The 27,066-nt window shown below is 48.3% G+C and overlaps 2 protein-coding genes across 2 annotated transcripts in view; both read left to right on the forward strand.

Moving 5' to 3' along the window:
- LOC147118283 (uncharacterized) overlaps window positions 1-27,066 on the forward strand; it is a 237,436-nt gene that overhangs the window by 56,065 nt on the left and 154,305 nt on the right. The gene's annotated exons all lie outside the window — the stretch shown is intronic.
- Window positions 1-27,066, forward strand: part of LOC147118284 (uncharacterized) — a 113,753-nt gene that overhangs the window by 55,883 nt on the left and 30,804 nt on the right. Inside the window, exon 3 of the mRNA XM_085983881.1 lies at window positions 8,373-8,745. Within this exon, the coding sequence (XP_085840007.1) occupies window positions 8,373-8,745 (373 nt within the window). The remainder of the gene's footprint in view (window positions 1-8,372; window positions 8,746-27,066) is intronic.

The raw sequence follows: 27,066 nt of genomic DNA on the forward strand, positions 1-27,066 counted from the left end.
TGTTCGGGCTCACTCCGCCACCCCGCGCGGTTCAATCCGCTCCGTTCGGCGTCCGCGGAGGTCCCGGCCGCCCTACTCTCAGGTTTGGTTTTCTGGTATTTTACTTTATAATCTCGCTCTCCGCTCCCCCCTCACCTCGATTTAAATCGATTCCCCAACACTTCACTTTACCCCGGCAGATGATTTCGCCTCTTCCCGGGGCCCGGCCTTCCGTCTTCTCCCCAGAGGCCCCACGAAGGCGCACTGGCAGCCTCGTTTTGCGATGAGGTCGAATAAGCATGCGCGGCCCCGCCTCTCCACATTTAAAGGGACACACCCACTCCACATTTAAAGGGACACCCACCTCCTCCACATTTAAAGGGACTCCTTCACCCCCTCTCATGTCCTCTACTCTGGAGGAGGAATTCCTTGAGTGTTTACGGGATGGTTTCCTGGACCAATATGTCGAGGAACCAACCAGAGATCAGGCCATCTTAGACTGGATATTATGTAAAGAGAAAGGATTAATTAGCAATCTTGTTGTACGAGGCTCCTTGGGTCGGAGTGATCATAATATGATCGAATTCTTCATTAAGATGGAGAATCAAGTTGTTGACTCAGAGACTAGGGTCCTAAATTTAAATAAAGGAAACTACGATGGTCTGAGGAGCAAGTTGGGTAGGATTGATTGGGGAATGTCACTCAAAGGGTTGACGGTGGATAGGCAGTGGCAAACATTCAAAGACCGCATGGATGAACTACAGAATTTGTTCATCCCAGTTTGGCATAAAAATAAAACAAAAGAGGTGACTCAACCGTGGCGAACAATGGAAATTAGGGATAGCATAAGATCCAAGGAGAGGACATATAAATTGGCCAGAAAAAACAGTAAACCTGAGGATTGGGAGCAGTTTAGGATTCAACAAAGGAGGACAAAGGGATTAATTAAGAAGGGGAAAATAGAATATGAGAGTAAGCTTGCAAGGAACATAAAAACTGACTGTAAAAGCTTTTATAGATATGTGAAGAGAAAAAGAACATAAGAAGCAGGAGCAGAAGTAGGCCATATGGCCCCTCAGGCCTGCTTCGGCATTCAATAGGATCATGGCTGATCCGAACCTAGACTCACGTACACTTCCCTGCCCACTCCCCATAACCCCTAATTCCCTTATCAGTTAGGAAACTGTCTATCTCCATTTTAAATTTATTTAATGTCGCAGCTTCCACAGCTATCTGAGGTAGCAAATTCCATAGATTTACCACCCTCTGAGTGAAGAAGTTTCTCCTCATCTCAGTTTTGAAACGGCAGCCCCTTATTCTAAGATTATGCCCCTAGTTCTAGTCTCACCCATCAGTGGAAACGTTCTCTCCGCATCCACCCGATCGAGCCACCTCACAATCTTATATGTTTCGATAAGATCGCCTCTCATTCTTCTGAATTCCAATGAGTAGAGGCCCAACCCACTCAACCTTTCCTCATAACTCAACCCCCTCATCTCCGGAATCAACCGAGTGAACCTTCTCTGAACTGCCTCGAGAGCAAGTATATCTTTTCTTAAATATGGAAACCAAAACTGCACACAATATTCCAGGTGTGGCCTCACCAGTCCCCTGTATAACTGAAGCAAGACTTCCCTGCTTTTATACTCCATCCCCCTTGCAATAAAAGCCAAGATTCCATTGGCCTTCCTGATCACCTGCTGTACCTGCATACTAACCTTCTGTGTTTCATGCACCAGGACCCCCAGATCCCTTTGTACTGTAACACTTTGCAGTTTCTCTCCATTTAGATAATAACTTGCTCTTTGATTTTTTCTGCCAAGGTGCTTAACCTCACACTTTCCAACATTATATTCCATCTGCCAAATTTCTGCCCACTCACTTAGCCTGTCTATGTCCTTTTGCAGGTTTTTATGTCCTCCTCACTCACTGCTTTCCCTCCCATCTTTGTATCGTCGGCAAACTTTGATATGTTGCACTCGGTCCCCTCCTCCAAATCGTTAATATAGATTGTAAAGAGTTGGGGTCCCAGCACTGACCCCTGCGGAACACCACTAGTTACTGATTGCCAACCCGAGAATGAACCATTTATCCGAACTCTCTGTTTTCTGTTAGATAGCCAATCTTCCACCCATGCCAGTATATTACCCCCAATCCAATGATTTTTTATCTTGTGCAGTAATCTTTTCTGTGGCACCTTGTCAAATGCCTTTTGGAAGTCCAAATACACCACATCCACTGGTTCCCCTTTATCCACCCTGTTACATCCTCAAAGAATTCGAGCAAATTTGTCAAACATGACTTCCCCTTTATAAAACCATGCTGACTCTGTCCAATTAAATTATGCTTATCCAAATGTCCTGTTACTGCTTCCTTAATAATGGACTCCAACATTTTACCAACCACAGATGTTAGGTTAACTGGTCAATAGTTTCGAACCTTTTGTCTCCCTCCCTTTTTAAATAAGGGCATTACATTAGCAGTTTTCCAATCTGCTGGGACCTTGCCTGAATCCAGGGAGTTTTGGAAAATTACCACCAATGCATCCACAATCCCCACTGCTACCTCTCTCAAGACCCTAGGATGTAAGCCATCAGGTCCAGGGGATTTATCCGCCTTAAGTTTCATTATCTTACCGAGTACCATCTCCTTAACGATTTTAATCATGTTTAGCTCCTCCCTCCCTATAGCCCCCTGTTTGTCCAGTGTTGGGATATTTTTAGTGTCCTCTACTGTAAAGACTGATACAAAATATTTGTTCAGTGTTTTTGCCATCTCCATGTTCCCCACTACTAACTTCCCGGTCTCATCCTCTAAGGGACCAACATTCACTTTAGCCACCCTTTTTCTTTTTATATAACTGTAGAAACTCTTGCTATCTGTTTTTATATTTTTTGCTAGTTTACTTTCATAATCTATCTTCCCTTTCTTAATTAATCTTTTAGTTATTCTTTGCTGGCTTTTAAATGCTTCCCAATCTTCTATCCTCCCACTAGATTTGGCTACTTTATATGCCCTTGTTTTCAGTCGGATACCATCCTTTATTACTTTACTTAGCCACGGATGGCTGTCTTTTCTGTTACGCCCCTTTTTCCTCAGTGGAATATATTTTTCTTGAAAGTTGTGGAATATCTCCTTGAATGCACACCACTGCTCATGTACCGTCTTACACCTTAATCTATTTTCCCAGTCCACTTTAGTCAACTCTGCTCTCATACCTTCATAGTCTCCTTTATTTAAGCTTAGTACGCTGGTTTGAGATCCAACTCTCTCACCCTCCAACTGAATTTGGAATTCAACCATGTTATGGTCACTCATTCCAAGGGGATCCTTTACTAGGACATTTTTTATTTATCCTGTCTCATTACATAGGACCAAATCTAAGATTGCCTGGGAAAGTGTAGAGGGAGCTTTACTCTGTATCTAACCCGTGCGCTACCTGCCCTCATGAGCAAATTTGGCTAGGGTAAATAAAATCAGAGAGTTAAATGCGTGGCTCAAAGACTGGTGTGGGAGAAATGAGTTTTGCTTCTTGGGACACTGGCACCAGTACTGGGACAGGAGAGAGCTGTTCCGTTGGGACGGAGTTCACTTAGCCAGGGCTGGGACTAGAATCCTGGTGAATCAAATAACTAGGGCTGTCGAGAGGGCTTTAAGCTAATTAGTGGCGAGGAGGTTTCAAGAGAGCCTGGTTGGTTCAGTAACATACTGCTCAAGGAACCCGTCCCTAATACACTCTATGAACTCTTCCTCAAGGCTGCCCTGCCCAATTTGATTTGTCCAGTCAATATGAAAGTTAAAATCTCCCATGATTATAGCTGTTCCCTTATTACAAGCCCCAACTATTTCCTGATTTATACTCCGACCAATAGAGTTGCAACTGTTAGGAGGCCTATAGACTACGCCCACTAGTGACTTTTTCCCCTTATTCTTCCTTATTTCCACCCAAACCGTTTCACTATCCTGATCCTTTGACCCAATATCATTTCTCACTATTGCAGTGATTCCATCCTTTATTAACACAGCCACCCCACCTCCTTTTCCTTCCTGTCTGTCCTTCCTAATAGTCAAATACCCCTCGATGTTTAGTTCCCAGTCTTGGTCACCCTGCAGCCATGTCTCTGCAATGGCCACCAGATCATACCCATGTGTAGTTATTTGTACCGTCAACTCGTCTATTTTGTTACGAATGCTGCGTGCATTCAGATAAAGAACTTTTAAATATGTTTTGTGACAATTTATTCTTGCTTTTACCCCCTTTACTACTTTACCTTTATCTTTATATATTCTGTCCCTTCCTGACATGCTCTGGTTTTTAAATCCCCACTGCTACCTTGCTCTATTGCCTTCTCCGCTGACATTTTTATTTTTCGCTCTCTTGAAACCGCCCCCCACTAATTAGTTTAAAGCCCTCTCTACAGCCCTAGTTATTCGATTCGCCAGGATTCTAGTCCCAGCACTGGCCAAGTGAAGTCCGTCCCAATGGAACAGCGCTCTCCTGTCCCAGTACTGGTGCCAGTGTCCCAAGAAGCAAAACCCATTTCTCCCACACCAGTCTTTGAGCCACGCATTTAACTCTCTGATTTTATTTATGCTAGCCAAATTTGCTCGTGAGGGCAGGTACAGCATGGGTTAGATACAGAGTAAAGCGCCCTCTACGCTGTCCCATCAAACACTCCCAGGGCATGTACAGCACGGGTTAGATACAGAGTGTCAGCCATGGCTCAGGCGGCAGCACTCTCTCCTCTGAGTCAGAAGGTTGTGGGTTGAAGTCCCACTCCAGAGACTCGAGTCTAAAACTCTGTGCTGCCCCTCCAGTGCAGTGCTGAGGGAGTAAAGCCCAGTGCAGAGTAAAGTTCCCTCTGCACTGCTCCACTAACAGGCCTGAGCCCCAAACTCAGAAGAGCGCCCTCTGCTGCATTCCACTTGTCTCAGCAGCAGGAGAAGCAGGCGGCGGAAGTCCCGCCCCTCGGACACCCCAATTGGTTGGAGGACCCGCCGCCACCTCAGTCCTCCAAGCTCCGTCCGCTCTCTCCCTATTGGCGGAGCTCCCATCAGTCACCGCCGTGGAGTTGATCACGTGGCCCAGTCCGGCTCCCTGCAGAAGACAAGGGGCTGCGGCCGCTCAATCCGCTCCGCTCGGTGCCGGGAGGGCGCTGGGACGGTCCGGTTTGTATTTTCTTTTTATTTATTTCCCCGCCCGCGCTTCTCTCCGCTATTTATTTTTAAAAAACTCATAAAACTCACTTTCCGCCGGTGATCCGGACTTTCGCGGTTGCCCGGGCCTTCCCCAGAATGCGAGGCCCTGCGCAGGTGCGGTAGCGGCTCATCCTCGGGAGCGGCTCATGCAGAGTAGGGGCAGGGGGCGGGGCCTGTTCAGAGCTCCCCACCAACAATGAGAACAAGAACAACTTGTATTTCTATAGCACCTTTAACGTAGGAAAGCATCCAAAGATGCTGCACAGGAGTATTGTAAGACATTGAAAAATGTGACCCTGAGCCACAGAAGGAGATATTAGGGCAGATGGCCAAAAGCTTGGTCACAGAGGTGGGTTTTGATCAGCCATGATCTCATTGAATAGCGGAGCAGGCTCGAGGGGCCGAATGGCCGACTCCTGCTCCTGTTTTCTATGAAAGAGAGGCGGAGAGGTTCAGGGAGGGAATTCCAGAGCTTAGGGCCGAGGCAACAGAAGCCACGGCCACTGATGGTGCAGCGATTATAATCAGGGATGCTCAAGAGGGCAGAATTGGAGGAACGCAGATGTCTCGGGGGGGGGAGGAGGTTGATTTCTTTGGAACCGAGGAGGCTGAGGGGAGACCTGATTGAGGTGTATAAAATTCTGAGGGGCCTAGATAGGAAGGACCTATTTCCCTTGGCAGAGGGGTCCACAACCAGGGGGCGTAGATTTAAAGTAATTGGTCGGAGCTTTAGAGGGGAGTTGAGGAGAAATGTTTTCACCCAGTGGGTGGTGGGGGTCTGGAACTCACTGCCTGACAGGGTGGTAGAGGCAGAAACTCTCATCACATTTTAAAAAGTACTTGGCTGTGCACTTGAAGTGCCGTAACCTACAAGGCTACGGACCAAGTGCTGGAAAGTGGGATTAGTGTGGATAGCACTTAATCGGCCGGCACAGACGAGATGGGCCAAATGGCCTCCTTCTGTGTCATTATTTTTCTGTGATTCTATCGCGGGGGCGGGTGGTTGTGAGTCTGAAGGGAATAACTAAGATAGGGAGGGGCGAGGCCGTGGAGGGATTTGAAAACAAGGATGAGAATTTTGAAATCGAATCATTGCTTAACTGGGAGCCAATGTAGGTCAGAGAGCACAAGGGTGATGGGTAAACAGGACTTGGCGTTGAGTTACGACACGGGTAGTTTTGGATGACCTCAAGTTTACGTGGGGCGGAATGTGGGAGGCCAGCCAGGAGTGCGTTGGAATAGTCGAGTCTCGAGGTAACAAAGGCCCGGGTGAGGGTTTCAGCAGCGGATGAGCTGAGGCAGGGGTGGAGACGGGCCATGTTACTGAGGTGGAAATAGGCGGTCTTTGTTATGCTGCGGATATGTGTTCGGAAGCTCATTTCAGGGTCAAATATGACACCAAGGTTTTGAACAGTGCGGGTCAGCCTCAGAGAGATGTTAGAGAGAGGGATGGAGTCAGTGGCTAGGGAACGGAGTATGTGGCAGGGACCGAAAACAATTTCTTCAGTCTTCCCAATATTTAATTGGAGAAAATTTCTGCTCACCCAGAACCGGATTAGAGATCGTGGAGGGGTCAAGAGAAGTGGTGGTGAGGGAGAGCTGGGTGTCGACAGCGTACATGTGGAAACTGCCGCTGTGTTTTCAGATGTCACCAAGGGGCAGCATTTAGATGAGAAATAGGAGGGGCCCAAGGATAGATCCTTGGGGGACACCAGAGGTAACGATGCGGGAGCGGGAAGAGAAGCCGTTGCAGGTGATTCTGTGGCTACGATTAGATAGATAAGAATGGAACCAGGCGAGTGCAGTCCCGCCCAGCTGGACGACGGTGGAGAGGTGTTGGGAGAAGGATGGAGTGGTTAACCGTGTCAAAGGCTGCAGACAAGTCAAGAAGGACGAAGAGAGATAGTTTACTTTTGTCACAGTTACAAAGGATATCATTTTTGACTTTGAAACTTGATTTGACTTCAGGGCCAAGTCAGTGAGGTGGATTGGGCTGTTTCTGGCCTGCTGGTTATTGTGGGCACGGCTGGACACCAGTGGGACCGGCTCTACCCTGTTTGTTCTTTGAGGCAAAATAAGCCCAAAAAAATTCATGCTCCCCCCTTTCTCTTTCTACACTCCTTTTACAGGGTTTTAGAAGTGGAGCATTTACAGACAGGAAGCTCAAACCAAACATCACGTCAAATTCTGACAGAGTTACGCGATTCATCAGGACCTGATTCAGTCGCTCCTCCAATCTGCTGGCACCCCAGCGAGTTCACACTTATGAAAGACCTTCTAAATCTTCTGAAAGAGCTTCAAAATCCACAAATACCTGAAGCGGGGAGAAACCCTGGCCCTTTGTGTGGGAAGGGATTCACTCAGCCATCCGCTCCGATGATACACCAGCAAGTTCACACGAGGGAGGGACCTTTACCCCACTCCGTGTGTGGGCAGGGATTAATTGCACCATCCGTGCTGAAGAGACACCAGCTTGTCCATACCGATGAGAGACCATTGACCTGCTCCGTGTTTTTGAAGCAATTCACTCATTCTTCCACCCTCCTGAGACACCAGCTTATTCATAGTGATGAGAGACCGATTAAATGTTCTGACTGTGGGAAGAGATTTAAAAGGTCCCAGGACCTGAAGAGACACCAGCTGGAGAGAGCAGGAGAGATTCTGTTCACCTGCTCCGTGTGTGGGAAGAGATTCGCTCGGTCCTCGAATCTGCTGGCACACCAGCGCGTTCACACTGGGGAGAGGCCGGTGAAATATTCCAACTATGGGAAAAGCTTTCAAATGTCCCAGGAGCTGAAGGGACACCAGCTGGAGAGAGCAGGAAAGAGGCCATTCACCTGCTCCGTGTGTGGGAAGGGATTCACTCGGTCATCCCATCTGCTGAGACACCAGCGAGTTCACACTGGGGAGAGGCCATTCACCTGCTCCATGTGTGGGGAGGGATTCAATCAGTCATCCAACCTCTTGAGACACCAGCAATATCACACTGATGAGCGACCATTTAAATGTACTGACTGTGGGAAGAGCTTTAAAACCTCTGGGGAACTGAAGCAACACCAGCGATATCACACCGATGAGAGACCGTTTACATGTTCTGTTTGCGGGATGAGCTTTAAAATCTTTGAGGATCTAAAGCGACACCAGCGAATTCACACCGATGAGAGACCATTTAATTGTTCTGTCTGTGGGAAGAGCGTTAAAACCTCTGGGGATCTGAAGCAACACCAGCGAGTTCACACCGATGAGAGACCATTTAAATGTTCTATCTGTGGGAAGAGCTTTAAAACCTCTGGGGATCTGAAGAAACACCAGCGAGTTCACTCCGATGAGAGACCATTTACATGTTCTGTCTGTGGGAAGAGCTTTAAAACCTCTGGGGATCTGAAGCAACACCAGCGAGTTCACACCGATGAGAGACCATTTAAATGTTCTGTCTGTGGGAAGAGCTTTAAAACCTCTGGGGAGCTGAAGGAACACCAGCAAGTTCACACCGATGAGAGACCATTTGCATGTTCTGTCTGTGGGATGACCTTTAAAAGCTCCAGGAATCTGAACGGACACCAGCAAGTTCACACTGGGGAGAGCGCGTTCACCTGCTCCGTGTGTGAGAAGGGATTCACTCGGTCATCCCACCTACAGAGACACCAGCGAGTTCACATTGTTCCATAGCGCAGGGCCCTGCCGACAGCTGGGGTGACGTGAACATGGAATGGATGAATGTTTTATAAATTCTTGGACTGCTGTTTAATCTTTAAGACTGTTGTGCTGATGATTCCCTTCTTTTGACTGTTCATGGTGTTACATAGAATGTACAGCACAGAAACAGGCCATTCGGCCCAACTGGTCCATGCCAGTGTTTATGCCCCACACCCACCCTACTTCAATTAACCCGATCAACATCTCCTCCCATTCCTTTCTCCCTTGTGTGGCATCCTCATTAATCCATCTATGCTGTTCACCTCAACTACTCCCTGAGGTAGCGAGTTCCCCATTCACACCATTCTCTGGGTAAAGAAGTTTCTCCTGAATTCCCTCCTGGATTTGTTAGTGACTTTTATATTTATAGCCCCATAAATATGATGAGATTCTTTTAAGCTGACCAGTATGTTGTTGTACTTTGTCTTTTCCTGATGAATGAAACATTACTGAGCCCCTGTACCCGTGTTATGGGATGAAGTGCCAGACAAGTGAAGGCACAACGTCTGGGTGTGAATCTAATAATAACCTCACGGACCATATAGGTGTGATAACCAGACGGGCTTGTGGTTATAGTCTGGTCACAGATGGACTAAATTCCCTGAATTAGCAGGAGTTCAGGAGGCGGTCAACAGACGGGTCCAAACAATCCCATTTCCTGAGCAGTAACCAAGCTTGTGTATAAGAACAGGCCACTTAAGCCATTGTCAGTTGGAACAGACTCGAGAAGATCGCGCATGAATCCACTGTACATCTATTCTCCAGATTGAGGGAATTATCACCCGATCTGTGTTATGCAGCGCTCTTAATAAAGCCTGGAGAGACAATTTGTGTTCTTGTGAGCTTGATTATCTGGTATCCGAAACCCTGGGACTCCCAATCATTAGAGTCAACCTCAGTGTGTGGAAAGGGATTCCCTGGTGTATCCCACCCGCTGACACACCAGAGTGTCCACATTGTGACTGCGGTGGGTCGATTCCACTGTTTCTGATGCCTTTAATCACATCCAGGACTGAACCATGTTAATTCAGGCAACTGGGGCTTGTTAATGTTAAGAGCTCCCAATAACTGGGCTGGATTTAAAGATTATTCCCTGTTCTCTCAGTATTCGTGAGCAGAGAGAAGCTGATGTTATAGAATCATAGAGCACAGTAGGATGCCTTTTGGCCCATCGTGCTGGTGCCGGCTCTCTGAAAGAGTGATGCAATTAGTCCCACTGCCCTGCTCTTTCCCCACAGCCCTGCAAATTTCTGCTTTTAGTATATATCAAATTCCCTTTTGAAAGTTACGATTGAATCTGCCTCCACCTCCCATTCAGGCAGTGCATTCCAGATCATCACAATTCACTGTGTAAAAAAAAGTCTCCTCATTTCCTCTCTAGATTCTTTTGCCAATGATCTGAAATCTGTGTCCTCTCGTTACCGACCCTCCTGCCAGTGACAACAGCTTCTCCTTGTTTGTTCGATCAAATCCCCTCATAATTTTAAGCACCTCGATCACAGCTCCACTTAACCGTCTCTGCTCCAAGTTATATTGCCGTTGTTTTGTGAATTGTTGCTGTGATCGAGGTGCTGGATGTCCGTGCCTGGGGAATGGGACATTCTATCCTCGTGAGCACCGAGTGTCAGCATCCCGCAATTTCTGGTCAGGGACTGTCTTTTTAAACTGCCTCACCTCAGCTTTTTGACTCCCTGATTTCATTATTAAACATTTCAGAGTTTTTGCAGGGTGACCAAGGCTCAACAGATAATTGTGAGGTATTACATTTTGGTAGGAAGAATGGGGCAGTCACTTATCACTTGGAGGGTGCGAGTCTAGGTGGGGTAGAGGAACAAAGGGATCTCGGAGTACAAATACACAAATTATTAAAAGTTGCGACACAGGTTAGCAAGGCCATAAAAAAAGCAAACCAAGCACTAGGGTTTATTTCTAGCGGTATAGAATTGAAAAGTACTGAAGTTATGCTAAACCTGTATCGAACCTTGGTTGGACCACACTTAGAGTACTGCGTACAGTTCTGGTCACCATATTATAAAAAGGATATAGAGGCACTGGAGATTGTGCAGAGAAGATTTACAAGGATGATACCAGAAATGCAAGGGTATACATATCAGGAAAGGATGAACAGGCTGGGTCTCTTTTCTCTTGAAAAAAGAATGCTGAGGGGTGACCTAATAGAGGTCTTTAAAATTATGAAAAATGTTGATAGAGTGGATACAGAGAGAATGTTTCCACTTGTGGGGAAGAGCATAACTAGAGGCCTCAATATAAGATAGTCACCAAGAAATCCAATAGGGAATTCAGAAGAAACTTCTTTACCCAGAGAGTGGTGAGAATGTGGAACTTGCTGCCACAGAGAGTGGTTGAAGCGAATAGTACAGATGCATTTAAGGGGAGGCTAGACAAGCATATGAGGGAGAAGGGAATCGAGGGTTATGCTGATAGATTTAGATGAGGAAAGACGGGAGGAGGCTCGAGTGGAGCATAAACACCGGCATGGACTGGTTGGGCCGAATGGCCTGTTTCTGTGCCGTATATCCGATGTCATCCTATGTCAAATATCCCAGCTGGCTTAGCTCCAGGCACTTTAGCTCAGTGGGCAGCACTCTCACCTCTGAGTCAGAAGGTCGTGGGTTCAAGTCCCAGTCCAGAGACTTGAGCATAAAAATCTAGGCTGACACTCTAGTATTGAGAGAGTGCTGCGCTGTCAGAGGTGCCGTCTTTCGGATGAGATGTTAAACCGAGGCCCCCGTCTGCTCTTTCAGGTGGATGTAAAAGATCCCATGGCATTACATTGAAGAAGAGCAGGGGAGTTCTCCCCGGTGTCCTGGGGCCAATATTTATCCCTCAATCAACATCACTGAAATAGATTATCTGGTCATTGTCACATTGCTGTTTGTGGGCATTTGCTGTGCGCCAATTGGCTGCCGCGTTTCCTACATTACAACAGTGACTACACTTCAGAAGTACTTCATTGGCTGTAAAGCACTCTGGGATGACCTCAGTTTGCGAAAGGCGCTATATAAATGCAAATCTTTCTCAGCAAGAGGTCGAGTGTCAGTGGCTGGAGGGAGGAGCTCAGTGTTGTCACTGGGTGGACACAGACAGATTGAAGCTAAAAGACAGAGAATGCTGAAGTTTGGAATGATAACACCCAAAGTCAGGAGATGAGCCCTTTGCCTAGATAAGGGAGGTGGTTGCTAAGAGACCTACAGACCTAATAACACTGCAAACTGCTCAGGCAGCAGACTTGTTGCAACTTGTGAGGTCACGAGTGAGTTGGTGCCCAGACAACAGAGGCTTGGGCATTCCTGAGAGAGACCAACTGCTTCTGTAACCGGGAGAACAGGTTGAGGGAGTCACCCTACATGGGACGGCTCGTCTGAGGTGTTAACACAGAGGTAGCTTGGGAATGGGATGATCAATGAATCATAGAATCATAGAAATTTACAGCACAGAAGGAGGCCGCTCGGCCCATCTTGTCCGTGCTGGCCAACAAAGAGCTATCCACCCTAATCCCACTTTCCAGCACTTGGTCCGTAGCCTTGTAGGTTACGGCACTTCAAGTGCATATCCAAGTACTTTTTAAATGTGATGAGGGTCTCTGCCTCTACCACCCTTTCAGGCAGTGAGTTCCAGACCCCCACCAACCACTGGGTGAAAAACTTTTCTCCTCAAATCCCCTCTAAACTTCCGACCAATTACTTTAAATCTGTGCCCCCTGGTTATTGACCTCCCTGCTAAGGGAAATAGGTCCTTCCTATCCACTCGATCTAGGCCCCACAATTTTATACACCTCAATTAGGTCTCCCCTCAGCCTCCTCTGTTCCAAAGAAAACAACCCCAGCCTATCCAATCTTTCCTCATAGTTAAAATTCCCCAGCCCAGGCAACATCCTCGTAAATCTCCTCTGCACCCCCTCTAGTGCAATCACATCCTTCCTGTAATGTGGTGACCTGAACTGCACGCAGTATTCCAGCTACTGCTCGGTCTCTCCAACAGGAAACCAAGACTGGTTCGACGAGAATGACCAGGAGATCCAGGAGCTAATAAGCCGCAAGCGCAAGGCATTCCTGATCTGGAAACAGCAACACAACTCGAGAGCAAGAAAGCAGCTCTACAGATGCCTGAAGGCCGAGGTCCAACAAAAAACTCGTGACCTAAAGAACAGATGGTGGAGAAAGGGTGAGAGTTCCAGCAGTTAGCTGACAACCACGACGTGCGTGGATTCTTTAGTGCAGTCAAGACCATCTACGGCGCAAGGTCCTACCCCACTGCGGGCCAAGAATGGAGAGCTACTCATCAAGGACAGAGAAGCAGTCAGTGCCCACTAGAACAAGCACTTCAGAGATCTCCTTAACCGAGACGCTGTCTTCGATGTGAGTGTCCTCAACTCCATCCCGCAGCATGCTACCCGCCACCATCTCAGCACAACCCCAGACCGGCATGAGGTTGAAATGGCCATCCGAGAACTGAAGAACAATAAGGCCTCAGGAGCAGATGGAATAGAAACATAGAAGATAGGAGCAGGAGTAGGCCATTCGGCCCCTCGAGCCTGCTCTGCCATTCAATGAGATCATGGCTGATCATCCAAATTCAGTACCCTGTTCCTGCCTTCTCTCCATATCCCTTGATCCCTTTAGCCTTAAGGAATATATCCAGCTCCTTCTTGAATGCATTTAATGAATTGGCCTCCACTGCCTTCTTTGGTAGAGAATTCCACAGGTTCTCCACTCTCTGGGTGAAGAAATTCCTCCTCATCTCTGCCCTAAATGGCTTACCCCTTATCCTGAGACTGTAACCCCTGGTTCTGGACTCCCCCGCCATCGGGAACATCCTTCTAGCATCTAGTCTGTCTAGTCCTGTTAGAATTTTATAAGTTTCAATGAGACCCCCTCTCATTCTTCTAAACTCCAGCGAGTACAAGCCCAATCGACCCAATCTCTCCTCATACGTCATTCCTGCCATCTCAGGTATCAGCCTGGTGAATCTTCGCTGAACTCCTTCCATGGCAAAACATCCTTCCTCAGATAAGACGACCAAAACTGCACACAATACTCAAACTGTGGTCTCACCAAAGCCCTGTACAACTGCAGCAAGACATCCTTGTTCCTTTACTCAAACCCTCTCGCTACGAAGGCCAACATACCATTTGCCTTCTTAACCGCCTGGTTATCTATACATCTATACTATTTGCTTCAACCACTCCCTGTGGCAGCGAGTTCCACATTCTCACCACTCTTTGGGTAAAGAAGTTTCTTCTGAATTCCCTATTGGATTTCTTGGTGACTATCTTATATTGATGGCCCCTAGTTATGCTCTTCCCCACAAGTGGAAACATTCTCTCTGTGTCCACTCTATCAAAATCTTTCAGAATTTTATAGACTTCTATTAGGTCACCCCTCAGCCTTTTTTTTTCAAGGGAAAAGAGACCCAGCCTGTTCATTCTTTTCTGATATGTATACCCTTGCATTTCTAGTATCATCCTTGTAATTCTTCTCTGCACCCTCTCCAGTGCCTCTATATCCTTTTTATAATATGGTGACCAGAACTGTACGCAGTACTCTAAGTGTGGTCTAACCAAGGTTCGATACAGGTTTAGCATAACTTCACTACTTTTCAATTCTATCCCTCTAGATATAAACCCTAGTGCTTGGTTTGCTTTTTATATGGACTTGCTAACCGGTGTCGCAACTTTTAGTAATTTGTGTATTTGTACTCCAAGATCCCTTTGTTCCTCTACCCCACCTAGACTCGCACCCTCCAAGTGATAAGTGACCTCCCCATTCTTCCTACGAAAATGTAATACCTCACATTTATCTGTTTAGCCTTGGTCACTCTGCAAAAACTCTGAAATGTTTAATAATGAAATCAGGGAGTCAAAAAGCTGAGGTGAGGCAGTTTAAAAAGACAGTCCCTGACCAGAGATTGCTGGATGCTGACACTCGGTGCTCATGAGGATAGAATGTCCCATTCCCCAGGCACGGACATCCAGCACCTCGATCTTGCAGGTTTTTTATGTCCTCCTCACTCACTGCTTTCCCTCCTATCTTTGTATCGTCGGCAAACTTGGATACATTGCACTCGGTCCCTTCCTCCAAATCGTTAATATAGATTGTAAAGAGTTGGGGTCCCAGCACCGACCCCTGCGGAACACCACAAGTTACTGATTGCCAACCCGAGAATGAACCATTTATCCCAACTCTCTGTTTTCTGTTAGATAGCCAATCTTCCACCCATGCCAGTATATTGCCGCCAATCCCGTGATTTTTTATCTTATGCAGTAATCTTTTGTGTGGCACCTTGTCTAATGCCTTTTGGAAGTCCAGCATGGTGGCATAGTGGTTAGCACTGTTGCCTCACAGCACCAGGGACCCGGGTTCGAATCCGGCCTCGGGTGACTGTCTGTATGGAGTTTGCACATTCTCCCCGTGTTTGCATGGGTTTTCTCCGGGTGCTCCGGTTTCCTCCCACAGTCCAAAGATGTGCGGGGTTAGGTTGATTGGCTGTGATAAAAATTGACCCTTAGTGTTAGGGGGATTAAATACGTGGGGTTACGGGGATAGGGTGGGATATGTGTTGGTGTAGGGGTTACGGGGATCGGGTGGGATATGTGTCAGTGCAGGCTCGATGGGCCGAAATGGCCTCTATCTGTACTGTGAGGTTTCTGTGATTCTGTGATATACCACATCCACTGGTTCCCCTTTATCCACCCTATTTGTTACGTCCTCAAAGAATTTGAGCAAATTTGTCAAACATGACTTCCCTTTCGCAAAACCATGCTGACTCTGTCTGATTAAATTATGCTTATCCAAATGTCCTGTTACTGCTTCCTTAATAATGGACTCCAACATTTTACCAACCACAGATGTTAGGCTAACTGGTCTATAGTTTCCAGCCTTTTGTCTGCCTCCCTTTTTAAATAAGGGCGTTACATTAGCAGTTTTCCAATATGCTGGGACCTTTCCTGAATCCAGGGAGTTTTGGAAAATTACCACCAATGCCTCCACAATCCCTACCGCTGATTCTCTCATGACCCTAGGATGTAAGCCATCAGGTCCAGGGGATTTATCCGCCTTTAGTCCCATTATCTTACCGAGTACCATCTCCTTAGTGATTTTAATCGTGTTTAGCTCCTCCCCCCCCTATATGCCCCCTGTTTGTCCAGTGTTGGGATATTTTTAGTGTCCTCTACTGTAAAGACTGATACAGAATATTTGTTCAGCGTTTCTGTCATCTCAATGTTCCCCACCTCTAATTTCCCGGTCTCGTCCTCTAAGGGACCAACATTCACTTTAGCCACCCTTTTCCTTTTTATATAACTGTAGAAACTCTTGCTATCTGTTTTTATATTTTTTGCTAGTTTACTTTCATAATCTATCTTCCCTTTCTTAATTAATCTTTTAGTTATTGTTTACTGGCTTTTAAATGCTTCCCAATCTTCCATCCTCCCACTAGATTTGGCTACTTTATATGCCCTTGTTTTCAGACGGATACTATCCTTTATTACTTTACTTAGCCACGGACGGCTGTCTTTTCTTTCACAGCAACAATTCACAAAACAATGGCAATATAACTTGGAGCAGAGATGGTTAAGTGGAGCTGTGATCGAGGTGCTCAAAATTATGAGGGGTTTTGATTGAGCAAACAAGGAGAAGCTGTTGTCACTGGCAGGAGGGTCGGTAACGAGAGGACACAGATTTCAGATCATTGGCAAAAGAATCTAGAGAGGAAATGAGGACTTTTTTTTACACAGCGAATTGTGATGATCTGGAATGCACTGCCTGAATGGGAGTTGGAAACAGATTCAAAAGTAACTTTCAAAAGGGAATTGGATATATACTAAAAGCAGAAATGTGCAGGGCTGTGGGGAAAGAGCAGGGCAGTGGGACTAATTGCATCGCTCTTTCAGAGAGCTGGCACCAGCACGATGGGCCGAAAGGCATCCCACTGTGCTCTATGATTCTATAACATCAGCTTCTCTCTGCTCACTAGTACTGAGAGAACAGGGAATAATCTTTAAACCCAGCCCAGTTATTGGGGGCTCTTAACATTAACAAGCCCCAGTTGTCTGAATTAACATGGTTCAGTCATGGATGTGATTAAAGGCATCGGAAACAGTGGAATCGACCCACCGCAGTCACACTGTGGACACTCTGGTGTGTCAGCGGGTGGGATACACCAGGGAATCCCTTTCCACACACTGAGGTTGACTCCAATGATCGGGAGTCCCAGGGTTTCAGATACCAGATAATCAAGCTCACAAAAACACAAATTGTCTCTCCAGGCTTTATTAAGATGCTGCATAACATAGATCGGGCGATAATTCCCTCAATCTGGAGAATAGAAGTATAGTGGATTCACGCGCAATCTTCTCGAGTCTGTTCCATCTGATAACGGCTTAAGTGGCCTGTTCTTATACACAAGCTTGGTTACCACTCAGGAATTGGGATTGTTTGGACCCGTCTGTTGACCGCCTCCTGAACTCCTGCCAATTCAGGGAATTTAGTCCATCTGTGACCAGACTATAACCACAAGCCCGTCTGGTTATCACACCTATATGGTCCGTGAGGTTATTATTAGATTCACACCCAGACATTGTGTCTTTACTTGTCTGGCACTTCATCCCATAACACGGGTACAGGGGCTCAGTAATGTTTCATTCATCAGAAAAAGACAAAGTACAACAACATACTGGTCAGCTTAACAGAATCTCATCATATTTATGTGGCTATAAATATAAAAGTCACTAATAAATCCAGGAGGGAATTCAGAAGAAAATTTTTTACCCAGAGAATGGTGAGAATGGGGAACTCGCTACCACAGGGAGTAGTTGAGGTGAACAGCACAGATGGATTTATGGGGAAGCCACACAAGGGAGAAATGAGTGGGAGGAGATGTTGACCTGGTTAATTGAAATAGAGTGGGTGTGGGGCATAAACACCGGCATGGACCAGTTGGGCCGAATGGCCTGTTTCTTTGATGTACATTCCATGGAACACCATCTAAGGATAAGGGGTAAGCCATTTAGGACTGAAATGAGGAGGAATTTCTTTACCCAGAGAGTGGTGAACCTGTGGAATTCTCTACCACAGAAGACAGTAGAGGCCAATTCATTAAATATATTCAAGAAGGAGTTAGATATATTTCTTAAGGCTAAAGGGATCAAGGGATATGGGGAGAAAGCAGGGACAGGGATGATCAGCCATGATCTCATTGAGTGGCGGAGCAGTCTCGAGGGGCCGAATGGCCTGCTCCTGCTCCTATCTTCTATGTTTCTATGAAGAGTGAAACAAAGCGAATCATCAGCACAACAATCTTAAAGATTAAACAGCAGTACAAGAATTTATAAAACATTCATCCATTCCACGTTCATGTCACCCCAGCTGTCTTGAGGGCCCTGCACTACAGAACAGTGTGAACTCGCTGGTGTCTCAGCAGTTTCGAGGACCAAGTGAATCCCTTCCCACACACAGAGCAGGTGAACGGTCTCTCCCTAGTGTGAACTCGCTGGTGTCCATTCAGATTCCTGGAGCTTTTAAAGCTCATCCCACAGTCAGAACATGTAAATGGTCTATGATCGGAGTGAACTCGCTGGTGTTGCTTCAGATCTTCAGAGGTTTTAAAGCTCATCCCACAGACAGAACATTTAAATAGTCTCTCATCAGTGTGATATCGCTGGTGTTTCAGTAGGTGGGCTGACTGAGTGAATCCCTTCCCACACACGGAGCAGGTGAATGACATCTCCCCGGTGTGAACTTGCTGGTGTGTCAGTAGGTGGGATGACCGAGTGAATCCCTTCCCACACACGGAGCAGGTGAATGGTCTCTCCCCAGTGTGAACTCGCTGGTGTCCGCTCAGATTCCTGGAGCTTTTAAAGCTCATCCCACAGACAGAACATGTAAACGGTCTCTCATCAGTGTGAACTTGCTGGTGTGTCAGTAGGTTGGATGACCAAGCGAATCCCTTCCCACACACAGAGCAGATGAATGGCCTCTTTCCTGCTCTCTCCAGCTGGTGTCCCTTCAGCTCCTGGGACATTTGAAAGCTTTTCCCACAGTCGGACTGTTTCACCGGCCGCTCCCCAGTGTGAACTCGCTGGTGTGCCAGCAGATTCGAGGACCGAGTGAATCCCTTCCCACACACTGAGCAGGTGAACAGAATCTCTCCTGCTCTCTCCAGCTGGTGTCGCTTCAGATCCTGGGACCTTTTAAATCTCTTCCCACAGTCAGAACATTTAATCGGTCTCTCATCACTGTGAACAAGCTGGTGTCTCAGGAGGGTAGCAGAATGAGAGAATGGCTTCAAAAACACGGAGCAGGTCAACGGTCTCACATTGGTGTGGACAAGCTGGTGTCTCAGCAGCACGGATGGTGCAATTAATCCCTGCCCACACACGGAGTGGGTTAAAGGTCTCTCCCTAGTGTGAATTTGCTGGTGTATCATCGGAGCGGATGACTGAGTGAATCCCTTCCACACACGGGGCCGGTGAACAGGCTCTCCCCAGTGAGTAGCCACTGGTGTCTCTTTGGGCACTTGTAGATTTTGAAGCTCTTACCACACTCAGAACATTTAAAAGGTCGCTCATCAGTGTGAACTCTCTGGGGTGCCAGCAGATTGGAGGAGCGATTGAATCAGGTCCTGATGAATTGAGCGACTCTGTCTGTTCTTGACGTGATGTTTGGTCTGCGCTTCCTGCCTGTAAATGCTCCACTTCTAAAACCCTGTAAAAGGAGTGTAGATAAAATTCAATACAGAAAAGTGTGAGCTGATACATTTTGTTAGGATGAGGAGAGAAAATACCTGCTAAATGGTACAATTTTAAAGGGGGATGCTACAAGGGAGCTTGTGCTCAATTCTTTAAAGGTGGCAGGACAGGTTAACAAAGCAGTTAATAAAGCTCATGGGATCCTGGGCTTTATAAATAGAGGCAGAGAGTACAAAAGCCAGGAAGTTATGCTAAACCTTTATAAAACACGAGTTCAGCCCCAGGGCAATATTGTGTCCAATTCTGGGCAGCACACTTTAGGAAGGATGTGAAGGCTTTGGAGAGGGTGCAGAGATATTTACTAGAATGGTTCCAGGGATGAGGGATGACAGTTACGTGGGTAGACTGGAGAAGCTGGGGTTGTTCTCCTGAGAGCAGAGAAGGCCAAGATGAGATTTGATAGGCGGTAAAAATCATGAAGGGTTTAAATCTATATATATATAAAACAGTATGTCTCTCTGTAAAGCCGGACAGACAGAGAGACAATCAGAAGTTATAGAGCTTACCTACACATATTTTATATCAAAAGAAAGCTCATCATTAGGGGACTCTTGTAGGTGTATTTACTTTTTGGTCGGACAAAAATTGTGCCGACGGTATCCAAAAAACATTCAAAATTCCGCTCATTATCCGCTCATTAGCATCGAGTGGGGGCGGGTTCATTGTGTGTGCGGGCGGGCCATCCTAGAGTTGAGTGACATGATGATTGACCAATCCTACAGGTCAGTGACCTGATGGTTGACCAATCAGTGCGTGTGTGGGTGGGCCTTATCATTCTGAACTGAGGTGTCAGCCATGTTGATTCGTAAGTTTATTTTTTTTTCCCACTTTCTGTGTGTTTCTTTTCAAATCTAGATTTCCAGCAAAAAAAAGTTGCTTTTGAAGCACAAATTGTTTTTAAAAAAAAGTTAATTAATTTGTCAATCTTCTCTCTAACCTCTATAATTTTCCTGCCTTTCACCGTTTTTGCAGGCCTGGAAGCCTGGGCCTCTGTTGCCCAGCCATGCCTGAACTAGGCACCGCCCCTCCCGCTGGGCCCACCCCGCGATCGCCGCCATCTTGGTAAAGGCTGGCTGCGCGGGACTGGGCCGAGCGTAGCCGTCGCTGCCATTTTGGTAAAGGCTGGCGGGGTGGGCGGGAGGTGAGTTGCGGTCACCGCGGGGCTCGGGCTCAGCTGATTGGGCGCTCATCAGGGGTCGGCCCGCAACACATCGACCGGAGGAATGGCGGCTCTCTCTCTCCTTCCCCCCCCGCGGCTCGGGCCGGGGGCCGGTGCTCGGGAGTGCGGGGCTCGGGAGGCCGGTGCTCGGGAGAGCAGGAAGGGGGGGGAAGGGTAACCCCGGCAATGAGGCTCGGGAGGGCGTGGGGCGGGGCTCAGGAGGCGGGTCTCGGGCTGACTGGGGCGCTGCGCTCGGCTGGGCCATGTCAGTGCATGGGGCGGCACGGAGCTCCACGGAGCCATCGCTGGCAGAGGGGAGAGTGTCTGCTGGCTCCCCCCTCCCTTTCTCCCCCACCCCTTTCTCCCTCCCCTCCTTCCCCCACCCTTCCCCCATTTCCCAACCCCACACACCCCCTCCACCCCCCCACCCTCCACCCCCCATTCCCCCCTCCCCCTCCACCCCCCTTCCTCTCCCCACTCCTCCCCTCCCTTCCCCCTCCTCCCCCTTCCCCCTCCTCCCCCTTCCCCCCAGTCGTGCTCTCTCTCTTCCCCCCAGTCGCTCTCTCTCTTCCCCCCGTCGCTCTCTCTCTTCCCCCCCAGTCGCTCGCTCTCTTCCCCCCAGTCGCTCGCTCTCTTCCCCCAGTCGCTCGCTCTCTTCCCCCCAGTCGCTCTCTCTCTTCCCCCCAGTCGCTCTCTCTCTTCCCCCCAGTCGCTCTCTCTCTTCCCCCCAGTCGCTCTCTCTCTTCCCCCCAGTCGCTCTCTCTCTTCCCCCCAGTCGCTCTCTCTCTTCCCCCCAGTCGCTCTCTCTCTTCCCCCCAGTCGCTCGCTCTCTTCCCCCCAGTCGCTCTCTCTCTCGTGCTGGAGGCTGATGGACTACATCCCGTGTCCGTCTGTTGAGAACATTACATGGTGTCAGAAGTGGGATGTACCCGAAATACCCATCTTAAAGACTGTCCGCATCAATGGAACTAACTTTCCCAGTGAAACTAGTCAGCTCCCGGTGAGTGAAAGTTTACGATACGGGTGCAGCATAGTAGCTAGTTCAGCCAGGTCGGAGACAAACAAGAGAGACTGAAAAAAAAAGTGTACTGACCCCACGTTGCTTACTATCATGGCCACTCAAAGTCCTGCATTCTTTCAGATTTCTCCCCCCTGCGATTTGATTTTACACGGCCGGAAGAGTGGCTGTTGTGGCTCAACAGATTTGAACGTTTCAGACAGGCTTCAGGCCTTGATAAACAGTCTCAGGAAAAACAGGTCAACACGCTATTATATTCCATGGGAGCAGAGGCTGAAGCGATCATCCGGTGCAGGAATGATACAAAGATGGGAGGGAAAGCAGTGAGTGAGGAGGACATAAAAAACCTGCAAAAGGACATAGACAGGTTAAGTGAGTGGGCAGAGATTTGGCAGATGCAATATAATGTTGGAAAGTGTGAGGTTATGCACTTTGGCAGAAAAAATCAAAGAGCAAGTTATTATCTAAATGGAGAGAAACTGCAAAGTGCTACAGTACAAAGGGATCTGGGGGTCCTGGTGCATGAAACACAGAAGGTTAGTATGCAGGTACAGCAGGTGATCAGGAAGGCCAATGGAATCTTGGCTTTTATTGCGGGGGGGGTGGAGTATAAAAGCAGGGAAGTCTTGCTTCAGTTATACAGGGTACTGGCGAGGCCACACCTGGAATACTGTGTGCAGTTTTGGTTTCCATATTTAAGAAAAGATATACTTGCTCTCGAGGTGGTTCAGAGAAGGTTCACTTGGTTGATTCCGGAGATGAGGGGATTGACGTATGAGGAAAGGTTGAGTAGGTTGGGGGGCTCTACTCATTGGAATTCAGAAGAATGAGAGGCGATCTTATCGAAACATATAAGATTGTGAGGGGGCTTGATCAAGTAGATGCGGGGAGGATGTTTCCATTGATGGGTGAGACTAAACTAGGGGGCATAATCTAAGAATAAGGGGCTGTCCTTTCAAAACTGAGATGAGGAGAAACTTCTTCACCCAGAGGGTAGTAAATCTATGGAATTTGCTACCCCAGAGAGCTGCGGAAGCTGCAACATTAAATAAATTTAAAATGGAGATAGACAGTTTCCAAGCAGATAAGGGAATTAGGGGTTACGGGGAGAGGGCAGGGAAGTGGACGTGAGTCTAGATTCAGATCAGCCATGATCCTATTGAATGGCGGAGCAGGCCCGAGGGGCCGTATGGCCTACTCCTGCTTCTTATGTTCTTATGAATATTACGGCTGATCAACTGAACAGCTATGATACAGTTAAAACGGAATTGTCTAATCATTTCATCCCACGGCGGAATTTGACATTCGAAAGCGCAAGATTCCATAGGCGCATGCAGAAGAGAGGGGAATCAGGTGATAGCTTCATCAAAGCGCTATATGAGCTCATAGAACACTGTGAATATGGAGCTTTGCGGGATGAACTAATTCGTGACAGGTTGGTTGTTGGACTAAGGGATCTTAAGCTCTCTGAAAAATTTCAGATGGATCTAGACCTCACAGTTGACAAAGCAAAAACATAGGTTTTCCAAAGTGAAGCAATATAGAAACAGCAATCAATGCTTCAGAAAAATGGTAATGCCATTGAAACCATAAGTGCCCCCCGACAATCAGCCCCCCAAAAACATTTTTCTACCAAATCAAGACAAACTGACTCACATGAATATGTACAGAAGCCTCGCACTAGAACTCAAACTGGAACACATTTCCAACCACGAAAGCGGAGTTGCAGATGGTGTGGCCGGAGTACACACAATAGACAAATCTGTCCAGCCAAAGATGTTAGCTGCAGGAATTGCCAGAAAAAGGGACATTTTGCTGCAGTTTGCCGATCCACACCTGCGGTTGCTGAAATATCAGAGGACGACGACAATGAGATAGCATTCATGGGGTCAATTGGAGATGGGCAGGACCAGCCGTGGACCATCACCCTAAGCCTTTGTGGTCACATGACTGAATTCAAAATCGATACAGGGGCTGATGTCACTGTCATCCCGGAGTGCCTCTACAACGACCTAGGTCAAGAGGCTCTTCAGAGCACCACTAAGATTTTTCAGGGGCCTGGTCAAGTCCCATTGAATGTCAGAGGAAAATTTTCAGCTACCCTGACCCGTGGTCCATGGTCTACAAAACGGGACGTGTATGTGGTACGTGGTCTACGAACAGCGCTCCTCGGTCGCCCCGCCATCATTTCCCTGCATCTGGTGTCCAGGTTGGACCCACAAGTAGCAGAGACAGTATCTACGGACCTCGAACGGGAGGTCAGACAGCGGTTCCCCAGACAGTTTCAAGGCATTGGGCGACTGCAAGAGGAGTATCACATTCGCCTCAAGCCGGATGCTAAACCTTTTGCTCTCTCTACACCCCGACATGTCTCGCTCCCCCTTATGTCCAAAGTTAAGGAGGAGCTCACCCACATGGAGCAACTGGGGATAATTGCAAGAGTTGAGGAACCCACAGCCTGGTGCTCCGGAATGGTTGTAGTCCCAAAACCCAACGGGAAAATCAGAATCTGCGTAGACCTAACAAAACTCAATGAAAGTGTTTGCATCTCTTACCCTGCGTAGAGCACACTCTGGGGCAGCTGAAAGATGTAAAGGTTTTTGCAAAGCTTGACACTCAATCTGGTTTCTGGCAAATACCCTTGTCAGAGGAGTCAAAACGTCTCACCACGTTCATCACGCCATTCGGACGTTACTGTTTCCACAGACTGTCCTTTGGAATATCCTCCACCGCTCAGCATTTCCAGCGCCGCATGTCACGCCTCCTTGAGGGTGTCTTATGCCAAATGGATGATGTGTTGGTGTTTGGCGCAACCCAAGAACAGCACAATCAGCGACTTTTTGCAATTCTCACTATACTACAGCAAGCTGGACTTACTCTTAACTCCAAATGTGAATTCGCCAAGACGCAGGTGAAATTTCTCGGCCAGGTCATCGATGGGAATGGTGTCAGAGCAGATCCTGACAAAGTCAAGGCCCTCGCACACATGGCCGTGCCAAGGAATGTATCTGAAATACGCCGCTTCATGGGCCTGGTCAATCACTTGGGCAAATACAAACCCCATCTAGCCGATAAAACCAAGCCACTCCGGGATCTCAACAGGCAGACATCATGGTATTGGGGACCCCAGCAGTCCCAAGCTTTCACTGAGATAAAGACGGAGCTAACCACCCCACCAGGCCTTGCACTGTATGACCCCAATACACTCACTAAAGTGTCAGCTGATGCCTCATTGTTTGGCTTGGGTGCAGTCCTTTTACAAAACAGACCTGACACTGACTGGCGCCCTGTAGCCTATGCTTCACGAGCCCTTTCAAAAAAAAGAGCAGCGCTATGCGCAGATTGAAAAAGAGGCCCTGGCCATTACTTGGGTGTGTGAGCGCTATAGAGACTTCCTAATAGGCATGACATTCCAGGGCGAAACAGATCACAAGCCACTCCTTACACTATTGGGATCTAAAAACCTGGACGAGTTGTCCCCCCGCACTCAGCGCTTTCGGATGCGACTCATGCACTTTCACTTCTGTGCTGTCTTTCTTTAGGAATTTATGTTAGTTTTCCAGTTAATTCAGGGGTTTGAGTAATTTGGGTCGATTCCCATTGTGTGCCGCCACCTAGTGGATATTTGGTACCCAGCAACTGCAGCAAAGCGCAGTAAAGTGCAGTAAAGCACAGTAAAGTGCAGTTGTAGGAGTCTACGTACTCCTAGCAAAAAATACTGAACTCGGAGAGGTTCAAAAGAAAAGGTTTAATTGTTGAGGCTGCATGCTGAACACAAAATGGAGTCAGAGACTACACAAAGTATGACTGCCTTTCATCAGCGCCCAGCTTCGACTGCTCCTCCCCCGCTCTGGGCTTAACTATGTTGCAGATCGAGTTTCTTAAAGGTGTGATCCTTCTTAAAGGCATGATGCCTGATTTATAGTCTACGGACTGGAAAGTGGATTGTGTCCTTTCTGTGATCGGTACGTCACACAGCTCCCCCCAGAATCCACTAGTAGGGAGTGTACAAACCGGCGTGGCGGCTTGATGGCACGGCCGGAACGGCTCTTGGCGGTTGGTGTCGGGAGCGGGGCGGACGGACGCGTCAGGCTCTTAGGCGGTCTGCCCCGCGGTGGGGATTGGCCCACTTAAACGGGTTCGTCGGGCTCTAGGTGCGCCAGCTTGAGCCGGTCGACCGACACCTTGTCAGTTCTGCCACCCACTTCGAGGAGGAAGAACTTGTTCCCCGTCTGGAGTATCTTGTAGGGTCCGTCATATGGGGGCCGTAGAGGTCCTCGGTGGGTGTCATGGTGCACGAAAACAAATTTGGCCATATGCAGGCTAGGTGGTACGCGGGTTGCTGGTTCGCCGTGCCGGCCGGTGGGTACCGGAGCGAACTGTTGTGCTCGGTTGGCGAAAGCGCGGCGTTGCTGGTCAGCCGGCCAGGGGGTCGTGGCGGTGGGTAGGAACTCTCGGGGTACGCGCAGCGGCTGGCCGTACACGAGTTCCACCACCGAGGCTTGCAGGTCTTCCTTGACCGCGGAGCGTAGGCCGAGTAGCACCCACGGGAGGCGGTCGATCCAAGCCTCGTCCTCAAGGCTGGCGCGGAGGGACGCCTTCATGGACCTGTGGAATCGCTCGCACAGTCCGTTGGCTTGGGGGTGGTAAGCCGTGGTGCGGTGAATGGCCACCCCGAGGTTTCGGTCGATGGCGGCCCACAGATCAGAGGTGAACTGCGTGCCTCTATCCGACGTCATGTCGGAGGGGATGCCGAACCGAGCGACCAAGGTACCGATGAACGCCCTCGCGATGTTGGCAGTGGTGGTGGACGTCAGTGGAATGGCCTTGGGCCAGCGGGTGGTATGGTCCACGATTGTCAGCAGGTGTGTGTGACCTTGTGATGGCGGCAGGGGGCCGACGAGGTCGATGTGGACGTGGTCAAACCTTCTTTCTGGCACGGTGAACTCCTTGAGTGGGGCTTTGACGTGCTGGTGGATTTTGGCACGCTGGCAAACTATGCAGGATCTGGACCAGACGCGCACATCTTTGCGCAGGCCGCGCCAATCAAATCGGTTGGCCACCAGTCTAATGGACGCACGGGTGCCGGGGTGTGAGAGGCTTTGGACGATGTCGAACACCCGTTTTCGCCAGGATGCCGGGACTACGGGGCGGGGTTGTGCCAAGGAGGTGTTGCATTTGACTGTGACGGCAGACGGGCCGCAGGCGACGTCGGTCAGTCGCAGCCCTGGGAGGGTTGTGGGCGCA

This window comes from Somniosus microcephalus, chromosome 4, assembly GCF_052327205.1.
Source record: "Somniosus microcephalus isolate GS21.2 chromosome 4, FLI_Smic_1.0, whole genome shotgun sequence".
Taxonomy (NCBI): Eukaryota; Metazoa; Chordata; class Chondrichthyes; order Squaliformes; family Somniosidae; genus Somniosus; species Somniosus microcephalus.